Here is a 14,509-nt window from a genome sequence, read left to right as displayed (position 1 = left end):
GACCACATTATCTGCTTTTTTTCCCCCATCCACTTTAAGAACTCTTCTTAACCAGGTGGAGAGGCACCAAACCCTTAGCTGGTACCAGGTGATTCTTTCATTTTCTCTATTTTTATGCATATTCATAATGGACATATATTTTTCCAAAGGTTAAAACACACCTGGGTCCCAGAAATAACCCTCAGTCAGGGCATGTTTGGCCAGTCCCCTTTGGAAGAAACGCACAGGGATTTATCTGCAGGACACAGTGTCCACAAGCATCACAGCTGTGTGTCAAGACGACCCAGTATCATCTACTGACTTGAAGTTCACGTCATGCTCTGATAAGCCACACAGGGCCTGGGATCGATAACTTTAATGCAGAATAATCACAGAGGCCTGCATCCATTACCTCCCCCACTGAATACCATCTGGAGAGCACTTCGGTGCTGTTTTAAAATTCCCAAGTGCGCATTTACACTCCAGTTCATAAGGTTGCCATTGGGTACAGCTATGCTGTTACATGAATATTTGTATGTGCTGCCAGGCAGGGTTGTAGCCTGGGGTGGTGGGCTCCCAAAGCCCAGCACAATGACCGCTATGATCAGAAACCATGTTCTGATGATTTAGCCCAAGGATGGGAAGGGAGTGGCTCTGGGTGCTCACAAGTTCCCAGAATGGTGATTAACGAAGAGAAAGCCCTTGGTTGAACCCAGGACTGCTCTCGACAGCACCCGCCCAGGGAAGGGATGCCCCCAAATTGTCACACCTAAGCACTGAATAGGGCAACATTAAGTTACCAGGCCATGCCTGGGGTCTTGCAAGGAGAAGGGCTGCATCCAGCCTTGAGTGGGCAGAGCTGTGGCCGGAGCCGTGGACTGTAGCCGGAGCCATAGATATGGAGTTGTCCAGCATCCACTTCCTCAACATGAAAATGACAGGCTGGGTTCCTGTCCCTCCTGGCCCCAAGTTCTATCTGTTCATGATTGTGATACAGATAATGGACTCCCATGCGGTGTGGTCCTCAAGAAGGGCTCTTGTGACTATCTCACAGCACACAGACATGGGACAGCTCTAAGGGCCTCTCTGAGATTTACCAAATTCGTGTAGCTCAACTGTCTGGCACTGGGAGCTGCTGGCCATTTTGTTTAACTTCTGTGGAAATTATCTCTGTGATCAGACTTCACAAGGCGTTGCCAGTGTTGGGTGTAAAGGTCGTGAGGGTGTGTCATCACTGTAAAATGGGACCCCACACCATCCCATTTCCTCTCTGCCCAACTTCACCTCTGGGAATTGCCTTCTCTTGCTGCTCTCACGTGGACACACGATCACCCAGCATCTGACGCCTGTCTCTGCAGCTCAGGCCAGGATAACATCTAGCGTCCTGACTCCTGAGTCCTTCCCTGGCCACCTGCTGGGGATGGTGATGGAGAAGGCAACCTATTCCCTCTTTAAGTCCATGTGGAAACAACAGTCACACGATCTCCGTGGCCCAGGCACCTGCCACGGAACAGATGTTATATATCTACGTAATGAAGCCCTTGCTGGTCCATTATTCACCGCTAGTACTTCTTGAGTATAAGACCCAGAAGCCGGGCTCCTGAGCGATAACTGAATGATGAACTAACCATGGGAAAAGCCCTGTTCGTTCCATCCATACAACCCACAAGGTCCCAGGTGCTGAGACAGGCCCAATCTCCATCTTCTAGAATGTACCATCCAGAAGGAGAGAAGGTCATTACTGCACAAGGGGGTGCAAGGAGTCTCTACACAAAGTGGGGAGGGTATCAGGGACCCCTTGGGCAAAGGACAATGCATAGTTCCTTAAAAGGCCAGTGGAACTGGGGCTGAGACAAGCAAAATGGAGCCAAGCAATCCCAGCTGAGGGACCAGCACTTGCAGACGTCTGGGTGTGTTCAAAAGCCAGGTCATGGACCGCCTTGGGAAAAAGCTGAAGAGCCTGAAATTTACCCTGAAAGCTATGCGGAAATACTGAAATCCTTCCAGAATTTTAAGTAGAGCAGTGCCATTTCAGAAACATGACAGTGTCGAGGCTGGGCTGGGGGAGGGCTTCTTTGTACACTGGAAGACCAGATGGCTACACTGCTCAGCCTGACAGGCAGGTGACATCCCCAGAGGCACGTGCTCCCACCCAGCCCTGTGCAAAGGGAGGCCATTGACCCCCATGTGCAATCCTTGTGTCTTTCAGGGGCCCAGGGCTCTATGGGACAATGGATTTTTTCTTATTTCTCTTCTAAATTCTGAAAGCAATATACAATCACTGTAACGAGTGAAAATACATACTTGATTCTTTTCATTTATTTTTTACTGGAAGGAAATGAGATTATGCCATAAAAATTAGCCTTCAATTTGCCTTTTATATTTAGCAAAATATCATCCTTTCAAGTCAGTAAATAGAGGTCTACCTTTTGTGAGACCTGCACAAAACTCGGTCATCTATAACAAGTTTTATTCGACCATCCCCCTATCAACAGGCATCAAACAATGATCCAACAAGCATCCTTGTATATACGTCCTTAGAATAGAATCCCAGTTGTAAGAGAGTTAAGTCAAAGATTTGTATGTTTTTTTCTCCTAATAACTCTTTTCATATCACTTTCCACAGACCTAGAGGCAATTCACATGGCCAGCATCAATGCCCATTTCCCAGCCTCATCCCTAACACAAATGACTTTTTAAAATTTCCACTCATCTGATGGGTCCTAGACCAGCCTCTTGTTGGCTTCATTGGGCCCTTCCCATCAACAAGATGGAGCCCTGTTTCATGTGATTTTCTGCCATTTGAATTTTTCTTCTCCGAATGGCACTTCCTCCACCAAATTTCTATTGTATCTTCTCTTTGCTACCAATATGCAGAAGCTCTTTCTACATTAGGAACCAAAAGTCTTTGGCCACCACACATTTCTGCCATTCCATTACCTACCACAGGACTTCATCTGATAGCAAACCTTTACCTTCAACACTTGCTTTACAAAACCAAAAGTGTTTATCTTGTCTTTCCTAGTTTTTTGGTTTTTGATTCTGTTTCTTTTCCATCCCAAGGTTTAACAAGGATATTTTGTTGCTAAATTGTCTGTCTGCGCTGGGGTCACATACTCAAAATCGCTACCTACCTTAAAGCAACAACATACTACAGTTCTCACACTTTAACTACACCTGGAGCCCCTGGAAACCCTCTGAAAAAAGATGAAAGGAAAAGAAAAATCATGATTTTCTAAAAGTCGTAAGGAGAGCTACCAAAGGCAATACAAATTTTTTAGAGCCACCACCGTATTCTCCTCCACCTCATTAGACATGAGCCCCAAAAGAAAGTCACTCTTCTGACTCTGCTCTTGTGATCTGTATTTAAACTGAAAAGCATCAGGCACCTGGGTGGCTCAGTTGGTGAAGTGCCTGCTTTTGGCTCAGATCATGATCCCGGTATCCTGGGATCAAGGCCCGCATCAGTCTCCACGATCAGTGGGGAGCCTGCTTCTCCCTCTCCCACCACCCCTCCCCCCAGCTCATGTTCTCTCTCTCTTGCTCTCTCTCACTTTCTCTCTTGCTTGTTCTCAAATAAATAAATAATACCTTTAAAAAATTTTTAAGAAGAAAGCTGAAAAACTTCAAAGCAGCAACTAACCAGAGGCTGAGTCCTTTAAACCCTAGAATCCAAGCCACCGAGTCCATAGAAAACATGGATATTGGGGAGGAGCTGCACCGCACCAGTGCCACACCCACATCCTGGCACCCAGGGAGATGGCTGAATGCGTGCTAGACGTACAAGGTCTGAATGTGCTGAAGAGTGTCACAGGTACCTGGGTGTAATGTCATATAAGCTTACAGCACAGCAAATAGGGACATGCTGTATTTTTATTATAGTCCCTTTAAGACGGCCCCTGCCTCCAGACCTGCAGTCCCCTAAGCGCTAACACAAGTTGTTCCAGGGTGGACCATCATGGCCTTGCTCCTGGTTTCTCCAGCCCCAGCTGGCACACGGTCTGCCCACCAGAAACACCCGAGAAATTCATGACTGAGCACATACCCAAACATGGCAACGAGCAGGTTGACCAGCAAGATGTTAGTGGAGAGCATGTAGATGCACACCAGGGGGATGGTGATCCACTCGGGGAAGCGAGGCAGGTTGTGCTCATCCAGCTCCACACACAGGGGCTTGGACTCATTCCCAGTGAAGGTGCAGTGGGAGAAGTCGTACGTGGTACCTGAGGACGTAGAGACCAAAAGGCAAGGAGAGGACCCTCTGGAGGGAACGGTACTACAGCGCCCCCAGGGTGGGGTGGGAGGGCCACATGACAATGAGCAGGTGGTGAGGATGGCTTGGGGTGGTGGGAATGGTAGAAAGTGTTCTGGTTGCACAGACACTGAGGAGATAAAATCAACAAAACCACCTGATGAACCGGAGATGAGGAATGAAATCAGGGATGTCAAGAACAGGATTTGCACAACTGCGTGAACGGTAGCGACAGACCCTAGAATGCGGACCTTGGAGAAAATCCAAATCCTCACACGTGACTAAAGCTACCGGGGAAAGGGCTGTCCCGAGGACAAAATGCACTCCCTTAGGTAAAATGGTGACTACCGCTGCATAAGGGAAATAACACTAACAACGTGCCTTCCCATCAGGGCACAGGAAAAGAGCTTAGGTTTTGGAAGAGGTTGCAGCAGAAGAGGCCAGGACAGCCCGAGGCCACAAGGATAATGGACAAAACACCAGGGAGCTCAGAAATGCAACCAGTAGGGCAGGGGAAACATCAGAATCATCGTGTCCCAGCAGGACAGAACATGACAAGCCCCGGCTCTCGTCAGCATCATAAAGATGCTTTAGACAGCTCATTCAAGACACACACTGGTCTGCACATGCCCCGCACTTTCCTCACATAAACCAGGCGTGAGCATATTAATGCCATCTGTGCTGCCACTCTCCTGCCTCTGAAGGATGCTCAGCAGAAGCTAAGGCCAGAAGTTGAGATTGCAGGTTCCTGTGCAAAATTTTCAATATTGCTTTTCTGGAAATAAATGGGCACCCAGTTATATAAGAGAGTACAACTCACAACACCCATTTCTGCACTAGTGAGGTTCATTGCTGTCCACGGCAACATCGCTGTTGAAAACATAAGAAACACTATTTTCAAGAAGTTTCAAAATTGCAGCCTAACGTTGTTGGACATGTTGGCAAGGCGGACGTAAAAATCCCACTCAGACACAAAGAAAAGGTTGAGAGGGTCAGCGTTCAGTCCCTGGTATTGGCCCAACTTCTGCTCTGGATCAGAGCAGGGAGCGCTGGGGGCTGGTTCTGGAAGCAACCACCTGCTCCTAGATGTCCCCTCCCAGGCCAGGTCAGGCTCACCATCCACGTCACTGGGCACCTGGCCAAACATGGCCAGATAGGGCTCGTAGATAACTGAGCGGAATATCCACCTCCAGCGATGCTCATTTTGCCTGAGGATCCCTTGCCTGGCCACGCCAAAGGCCACCATCCACACCGCAAAGAGGAACAGGAAGAAAAACACGTCGACCAGCTGTCAAGGGAGGACACAAGAACAGAGTCAGGTCTGTGCCCCAGGGGGCTCATCTGCTCATTTGACTACAGGGAAGGGTGGAGGTTCTAGTCACCCAGTGTGATTTTAAAAATGACCATTGCCACCTTGGGGTCTTGGGACATCTATCTCCCAGAATTGAAACTGATGCATTTTTGTTTATAGGTCTCCAAACCAACTCAGCACCAGAAATTTTCTGGATAAGAGACCGGCTTGAAAGCAAAAGAGGCACCACCTCAGAGTACCTGTCCTTCTCTACCTCTTCTCATGCTCACATTCTTGAAATCCCTACATTGTGTCTTCAGTGTTGTTTTTTTTTTTTAAGGATAATAAAAACTGTCTTTAAAAGAATGCACAGTTTTCATTTTTTTAACTTTTTGCACACACAGCATGACTTCATAGTGACTTGATGCCTCAGATATGCTTTGAATTAAAAACCACAAACTCAAAAGAACCTCAGTGTTGGAAAGCAACCTCCAGATGAGCTAATCCAAACGCCCATCTGATTTAAAGACAGAAGCACGGGAGGTTTGGGTCATCTGGAAAACAAGCTTAGGAAACCAACATCGTCAGTGTGTAATTATCTTTCTGTTGGATGTCCCTATGGAACAGCGCTGGTAATGCTGATCCTACATCTATACCACATGTTTATAGAATTGAAGCCCTAATCCGTTGCACACCTCCAGACAAACATATTAACCTCCATGGTCCCCATCTATAAATGGCTATAACCATCCCTATTCTGTCTATGCTCTTACTGAGCTGTGACTCAGTTTGACTCATGTGACTCAAATGAAAGCACCTGGTAAAGAGTAAAATCCAAATAGATACCTTTCTTAGCAATGCACTGAACTAACCATCTGCTCCTAGTAGTCATCTTCTGTTAAATTTTAAGCTGAGAGAGGCCCCTGATTGAAAAACACATCAAGGAAGCAAACCTTACCAATTGTGACATGTCTATGGGTAAAACCCTTCTACCAACAACAGAAGGAACTCTGGGTCTAACAAGCAGAATGGCAACCACAATATTCTCCATTCTTACCATCCTCTGCAACATTATAATCTTGGGTCCTAAATTTCTGCTTACAGTGAAAATGTGGATCAACCTTAGAGTGAATATAATGTAATCCAGGCAAAAGATGACTCGTCCGGAATACAGAGAGGTTTTATTAGAAGGGTGGAGCCTATGGAAGGAAGGAGATATTAATAAAACAGTTCAAAATTTTGTTTTTTTTTAATTTCTTCAAAGATTTTATTTTTTTCAATGTTATGTTAGTCACCATACAGTATATCACTAGTTTTTGATGTCATGTTCCATGATTCATTGTTTGTGTATAACACCCTGTGCTCCATGCAATCCGTGGCCTCCTTAATACCCATCACCGTGCTAACCCATCATAACCAAACACAAAGAAACATAGTCAGGGCCCTGGGAGCTAGTGGAAACAGTCCAAGGACACCACCCGTCAGTCACTGGTCTTCTGCTCCTGTGGCCTCCAGGAGAGCAATGACAGAGCTTTCAGAGTTTCTTGCCCTTGAGTCCTTCATCCTCCAACACTTCTACTGCAAGAACCCAGTCACATTACCACTGACTTCCTCACTCCCACAGCCCCTATAATGATCCCAATCCCCATCCTTGCCCAACCTCTTGGGAAGTGGCTCTGCCAGGTTTCCCCTAATGAGACTTCCCTCATTTGTACCAGATCATTTGGTTAGCTCACCCCGTGCTAATGTGTTTATTGAAAGCCTTATATGCCTTCTACCTGGAATTCTCTAGAAATCATGTGGTTCAAATGCTGAACCCAAGCAGAAAGAAAAATTATTAGAGGCGGAAATTGGGTTTTTATTCACTGCAAATTGCAGAGTGAGCATGGGTAGGCATATATATGAAGAGTCAGGCTTCTCTGCCAGAGGACACCATGCATACAGCTCAGGTATGACCATGAACTTCACCTTGAAGCTACCTGGGGGAGGCAGGCCTGAGAGAGGTGGGCATAGGCAATGCAAGCCATGGTTTGGGTGTGTCCCAATTTCTCTACCATGGGAAGTACACATTGTTTTTCAACGGTGATTCTAGATTGGTTTTTCTCATCCTATACTCTGGCTTTGAGAGACATTCTCCATAGCCAGCATCCAAGCAGAAGTACATTTTCAAAGATTATATGGCTCTCCTCAATTTCTAATCATCTCTCGTAAATTCTGTATGCACCAAGTATAGATCTGGATGCATCTCAAGTATAGATCACCAGGAGGGAAAAGAGAAGAGATGCAACTTTATGCCAGCCAAGCTGTGTCTCAAAGAGGCCGAGACAATGGTGTTTGCAATAATCTCAAAATGGGGGCAGAAGGGAAACAGACTCATCTTGGACTTGAAATATCAAAGACCTCTTCTTCACTTACCCACCCAAGGAAATCCAAAAGCACCTGAAACTGGGAAAGGTGGTGAGGTCTACTTACCGAAACACAATGCCTGCTATGAAGTAAAAAAGCCCAAGTGTGTCCATGACATTCCACAGGTCAGTAAAATAATTCACCCCATTCATGTACCACTGCAGCACAGAAAGGGACAGAGAGAGAGAGCATCAGCAGCTGGGAAACATCAACTGGTTCCAGATTTCTTTTTTAAATGTTCACACATTTTTTTTGAGTCAACAGTATGCCCCCCCTCATACCCTGTGATATTCCAGGGGGACTGGAAAGTAGGTTGCATGCTCGCTGTTCTGTTATGCATGTGTTGCTGACAAAGTCAGAAAAGGGATACAGGCATCCTTACTCTTCTTTAAAGATGAACCCACAGACAGTGGGCCCAGCCTGTGTAGGCAAATGTGGAATACCCAGGCTACCCGGTACAGTGGTATAAGCTGTGCACTGCACAACACTAGAGGGTATTATCCATACTGTTGTCATCATCGATTTGTGTATTTATCATAAATACTTTCTGGCATGTGGAAATAAAACATCTTGATGAAAAGATTTTTTTTTTAAATTTGCACACAGGGGTTGTGTGCTTCACCTGTGTGGGCAGATGTGTTTGCAGAAATGACTGACAGGAACAATGTGTATCAGTGATCCTTCCATCATTTGTGCATATTGGCATGATTTCTCAGAAGAAGGCATGTCAGGACATAAACAGAGAAAGGGCAATCCAGTAGAAGACCACATCTAGATAGCCTCTTGGTGTTCTGTCTGCTGGGTCTGGGGACCGCTGACCCTCTTGTTCATCTGTCCATTTGCTGAGAGCCCACAGGATTCCAAACACCTGTGCTGGACTCCTGGCACACTGGATCTCAGATTAAGTGCAACACAAATTCTCAAGGAAGCTATTGGCCCTGGGGCAAAAGTAGTCATTAGACATCCTTAAAATGAAACGTAGTCAGGACTGGAGGGGAGGTAGGACAAAATCCAAGGGAGCTCAGGTAAGGAATCCAGCATATTGCCTTGTGCGAGGCACAAAACCAATGCCAAGAAGTGTCATCAACTCAATCCTTTTGATTTCACTAAATGAACTCACCACTATGGGTCCATCTGATATTCAAATAGAACACACGTTTCCTATTCTTTCCCCAAAAATAAAGCGTAGGGAAACAAAAGCTAAGGAACTTGTCTGAGGCAGATGCCAGCAAGTGGCAGGCTCACGGGTTCTGGGTCTCAGAGAGTTTCATCTTGTCAGCATCCTGCTGCTTCACTACAACCCACAGAAATCCTACAGCTTTAAACTTGGAAAGGATTCAGGAAACATCATCCATTTCTTAAGGAGTATTTTCTTTTCTTCATTTATAAATGCAAACAGCAGCTTTGGTAGACAAACGTGGTGAGGACCTTATGCAATCAAGCACCAAGGAAATAAAATCTCCCAGCCCCAAGGTGACCACACTTCTCTGTGGGATGGCTGAATGGGTGAGTCCCAAAACCGAGTCAGCACACCTCAGCATCCACTGAAGTGGTCCCAGTCTCGTGGATTACCCGCCAAGAACCATCTGCAAAATAAGAGTGGGTGGGACAAGCCCTACCTTCCACCTGTTCCCTCTAAAACCCTTTTTTGGGTTTGGGAGGCAGATACGTACAGAGCAAGCAGCAGCCCCAGCCCAGCTCAGCCTTTCAGAATCCTGGCCTGAGAGATGGAAAAACCCTAAATAGATCAGCTTGGAGGCACCGCTGCAGTGAGAAAGCACTTTTTTTTTTTTTTAAATGAATAGAAGCCTTTTTTATGAATGGAATGACAGAGATGGGCTATATTCATAAAATACAAAAAAACTTATTTCACCGTATCTTTCAGGATTGGGGGATTCAATGAGCCTTAAGACTGAACAGCATTTTCCATAAAGGGATGGTGGAACTTGTCTCCTGTTACATAAATATCCACAACTTGATTACTGGACATTTGTAATTATGGACTGCCTTGGTTGAAAATTTCAACTTAGTTTATTACATCTGCCCCCAGGGAAGGAAACATTAGGAGAGTATTCTTTGTGACACCCAGACATAACCTAAAACAGGTAACATTCTGTTCAGGTCTCTTTTTCTCCTGACAAGTGCGAGTTAGGTTCATTAAGACAGCGCCAGGTCAGCAGGGGAAAGCGAACTGAGGATTCTAGCCACTGGAGCCTGCAGCCGGAAGAGAAACAGCGACCCCGAGCGTCAGACTCCCTGAAGGAGGAGAATCTTGGAGGCCTTGTGCCGCAGCCCAGCTCACAGACTGCAGGATCAGCTCTCCCATAGCAGAGCTGGGCTTGGATCCTCTCTCCCAGCCCTCAGCCCAAGGTGCTCCCATATCATTGCCTTAATACTCACGACTGCTAAATGAAACTGGTCTGTTCAAAATGATGTTTAAAGAAAAGAGAAGAAACATTTGCCTAAAGCTATATGCCTACATTATCACCCTGCCCATCACATATCACCCTTTGTAAATGTAGACAGACTAGAGAGACTCAGCCAGAACATGTGGGCCTCACCTCCACCTGGCAGGCCCCCGGGAATGACTGGGAAGTGCATTATCTTACCCGGGCACCTCTGCAGCTCACTTCCCTCCCCAGAATTCCTGCCCGTCAGCCCACTGGTCACTCTACTCAATGTCCCTGTTCTATGCAACACTGTACACTGCACCTGGACAACTCAGCACCGCACCTGGGCAGCACCACACACTGCACCTGGACAACACTGCACACGGCACCTGGGCAGCACCACACACTGCACCTGGACAACACTGCACACGGCACCTGGGCAGCACCACACACTGCACCTGGACAACACTGCACACGGCACCTGGGCAGCACCACACACTGCACCTGGACAACACTGCACATGGCACCTGGGCAGCACCACACACTGCACCTGGACAACACTGCACATGGCACCTGGGCAACACTTCACATGGCACCAGGACAATACTTCACACAGCACCTGGACAACACTGCACACTACACCTGGACAACACTTCATACGGCACCTAGACAACACTGTACACAGCTCCTAGGCAACACTTCACGCTGCCTGCCCAGAGTCCTTCTCCAAACAACATACACTTGTCCTGAGTCTCCTTTGAATAAATGACTTAGTAGTTAAATGTACATACAACATTGTATGGAGAGGTTTGTGACCTAAGACTTCACTCTTTCAAATCCTCTAGGCCAACGTCCCAGTAAACACACGCAGTGCTGTTCTCTCCTTGGAAGCTCCCAGAAATGACCCTGCCAACCCTGTTAACTGAGAGAAAGCTACATAAGCACAAAGGTATTTGTGTGTTTGGCTCATTGCTATATCACCAGTGTCTAGAACAGTGCCTGGCACCTAGTAGGTACTCAATAAGTAATTAAAAGGAATGCATGAATGAAGTGTTTGGCTTATGCCGAGACACATCTCCCTGCATCTTCCATCCAGGCCAAGCTCTGTCCTCTGAAGAAACCCAGAATAAGTCCTGTCTCCAGATCACCTGACTTCTTTCGATGCCTGGAGGAACCAAACAACACCTGGACTTTCACCTCATAGCCTTAGTGCAGTTAGGGAGACAGGGTCAGTCCCAAGACTCATGGAGAAATCACTGGGAGCATGAATGTGGAAGGGGAAAAGCAAGAAAAGAATTTTTTTTCACCACCCATTGCAGGAAGCAACCACCAAGAGCAGCGTCAGCTCCAAAGGATACCTCGAGCCCCTTCCCACATCTCCCTTGCTCTGGCCTCACAAGCTACCATCGTGGCTCCCTCCATGCCCCCAGTCACAGCACAGCTCTGGGTCTGAATTAGGAAGACCCTGGCTCATCAGCTCTTTTCTTAAAAAACATACACACACCTGCCAGAAGTACATCAACACCCTCCCTTGTGCCAGCCCCGAAGGGTCAAATACGAGTAAGAAATAAACATCTGCATTAGGCCATTTCCATGCCACTCACTTCTGGGCAACAGCAGCATATGCATGAGGAGCTGGAGAAATGCAAAAGGACCACCCAGAGGAGCTTGTGCTGGACTAGACCCACAAGGTTTCCACATAAGGCATCGGGGCTTTCTGTTCCTTGCAATCATCTCTCACAGTAGGGAGATGCCCATTTAGGAATGAGGAACCAAAAGATCAAAGAAATTAAGTAAGTTATTACCATATTGTCTATGTGCAATTTCTGCTAGCTTTTTTGTGCCCAGCCCCATTCCCTCTTTTTCTCTCAGTCTCTCTCCCTGCTTATTTGTAAGTACCCATGGCTTCTTTCCACCCTGGGCTATGACTTCACTGTTATGCGATCCTGCTCAGTGGCTGCATTTAGGGTGTCAGGCTGGTCACCTGATGTGAAGAAACCAGAACCATTGGGTGTGTTGCTCATGTCTCCACAAACTCCATGCCTCTCCTGGCACCCTACACTGCTCCCCGGAACGTGAACCAAAGCCCAGAGAGCTCAGGGACATGTGTGTGACTCAAACCACCAGGGACCCCTCAGAGTCCTGCATGACCTCCTGGGGGACCCCTCCAGCTCCACCTGCTTCCACAGACCCAGCAAGGCTCTGGAAGCAGCCTCACCACAGGATGGATACTTCAGCGGAAAGAACCCCCCCTCCCATTCCAAGAGAATGGAGCTCCACCCCCTCCAGCTTGACAAAGCCTGTAACCTCACCATTTACTCCCTTCCTCTGCAAAACCTGCACTGGGAATGTTGTCTTTTTCTCTTTGCATCTTTGGAAATGGAGGACAAGGAGGAAGGTAGGACCTCCGAACCCAGCCACACCAGGATAAGAGAAGGGAACACACAAGACCTCATGCAGAGACAGTTCCTACAATGGCTTTCAGGAGAGTCCCAGCAGAAAAGGTGCTGTTCCCTTACTTCCTTACATGGGCCTGGGCCCATTCCTGCTTTAAATGTTGAATCCTCCTTGCATCTTTTCTTCTCTCCAGCATTATATTTTCACCCTTTGGCTGCTGACACACAGTAAATCGAAGGAAAACTAGCAAAAGATGACAGCCAGGAGAATGAGACTATATGGAAGGGTTATGGGACAAACTGTACCTCCCAAAATTCATACACTGGGTCCCAGCTCCCATGTGTCCAGATAGAGCTGTGACCTCATGAGCCAGAAGTGGGGTCCTCAAGAGGCTGATGGGAGGTCACAGAATCCTCCACCCATCAGCAGGGTCCTACCCTGAGGGATAGGTGCTGGAGACAGAAAACCCATATGTGTCCATGCTCAGCACTGACTTGTGTCATTTGTCTTGTTCTTCCTCCACTTCTATGCCATCTCTATCCCCCATCTGCACCTTCTTGGCAGGGGAAGGCAGATGCAGGGCACTGGTGCCAAGACTCCTCCCAGGCCCCCTGACTATCGTACATATTGATAATTGATCAAGACACTCTCCTGCTGAGAAAAGAAAAAAATCAGAACCGTCTTCAATCCACAGCCCCTGAAAGCCAAAAAAATGAAGAAAAGAAAAAAAAAAAAAGTCTATCGGACTTGGCATGATAGTTGAAAGCAAGGTAGGATTTCTACACAAGGCGGTGACTCTGTGAGGTCAAGTGCAGCATTCCCTGCCTCCCCTACCCAAATTTCTCATAACACCTGTCATAGTATCATGTAAACATCAGCAATGGGTATGATGTTGGATTTGGGCTCAGGTGGGACAACAAAAGTGACAGTAACAGCAGCACTCAAATAATCACTGAGTCCGAAAAGATTTTCTGGGATGACTTTTCATAATACTCTAGGGACAGCATCATGCTTCACTCTCAACATTTATCCCTCTAACAGTGACTAACTGAGCACCTGCTATGTGCCAAGACTGGGCTAAAGTTTTGGGTTCAATGGCAGGGAGAGACTGCCAAAAAAACAGATCCCAAAGAAACTGCAGAAAAGCACCATGAATAATTCACACACACTCCCTGAAATCCACAGGGACTTGTATGACTTTCCAACACTGTCACTCTGACACACTGGGCATTAAGATGCTCTTAGCTTGAAAGTGCCCCCCCCACCCCAGCTCCCCTGACTCCCCTGGTGATGGTAATGGCAGGAGTGGGTTACAGTCCAAGGTCGATCTTCTCTTTGAACACATTCCCAATTCTGAAGTAATTCATTTCCATCAATTAACATTAATCAGCAAGGAGCGAGCTTGGTGCTAAGAAACCTCACTAGAGTGCTAAGATTTTGAAAATGCATCATTTACTTTAGAAAAATCATGACTTTGGAGCTTCAGAAGCAACTTCTGTTCCTCCTTTGCTCTAGGGAGATGCCACCTGCTGAGGAAAGAGGTGTCTCACATGGGGACTGTCCTACCTGTCTCACTTCATCACAGAACAGGACAAAGACCAGTGCGTAGAGGACCAGCTCGGGGGAGTGTGGTACGGAGTGAAAATCCATGAGCAGCACATAGGCAAAGAGCAGGAGGAAGGCAATGTAGAAGACCACGTTCCAGGCAAAGACCACAAACGGGGAGGTGAAGAAGGCCACATAGTACCAAAGGATCTTCTTGTGCTTGTCGATGGGCTTCTTCCTGGACCAAGA

At 47.0% G+C, this 14,509-nt stretch overlaps 1 protein-coding gene across 1 annotated transcript in view; it reads right to left on the bottom strand.

The window, feature by feature from the left end:
- The window catches only part of TRPM8 (transient receptor potential cation channel subfamily M member 8), a 78,675-nt gene that overhangs the window by 21,267 nt on the left and 42,899 nt on the right, over positions 1-14,509 (bottom strand). The window contains exons 16-20 of the mRNA XM_032355506.1: positions 14,282-14,498; positions 7,995-8,086; positions 6,580-6,721; positions 5,348-5,519; positions 4,025-4,202 (exon numbers count right to left, since the gene is read on the bottom strand). Of these exons, the coding sequence (XP_032211397.1) occupies positions 4,025-4,202; positions 5,348-5,519; positions 6,580-6,721; positions 7,995-8,086; positions 14,282-14,498 (801 nt within the window). The remainder of the gene's footprint in view (positions 1-4,024; positions 4,203-5,347; positions 5,520-6,579; positions 6,722-7,994; positions 8,087-14,281; positions 14,499-14,509) is intronic.

The sequence above is a fragment of the Mustela erminea genome, chromosome 8, assembly GCF_009829155.1.
Source record: "Mustela erminea isolate mMusErm1 chromosome 8, mMusErm1.Pri, whole genome shotgun sequence".
Lineage (NCBI taxonomy): Eukaryota > Metazoa > Chordata > Mammalia > Carnivora > Mustelidae > Mustela > Mustela erminea.
The sequence above is the reverse complement of the archived record's forward strand: the minus strand, read 5'-3'. Positions and strand labels throughout refer to the sequence as shown.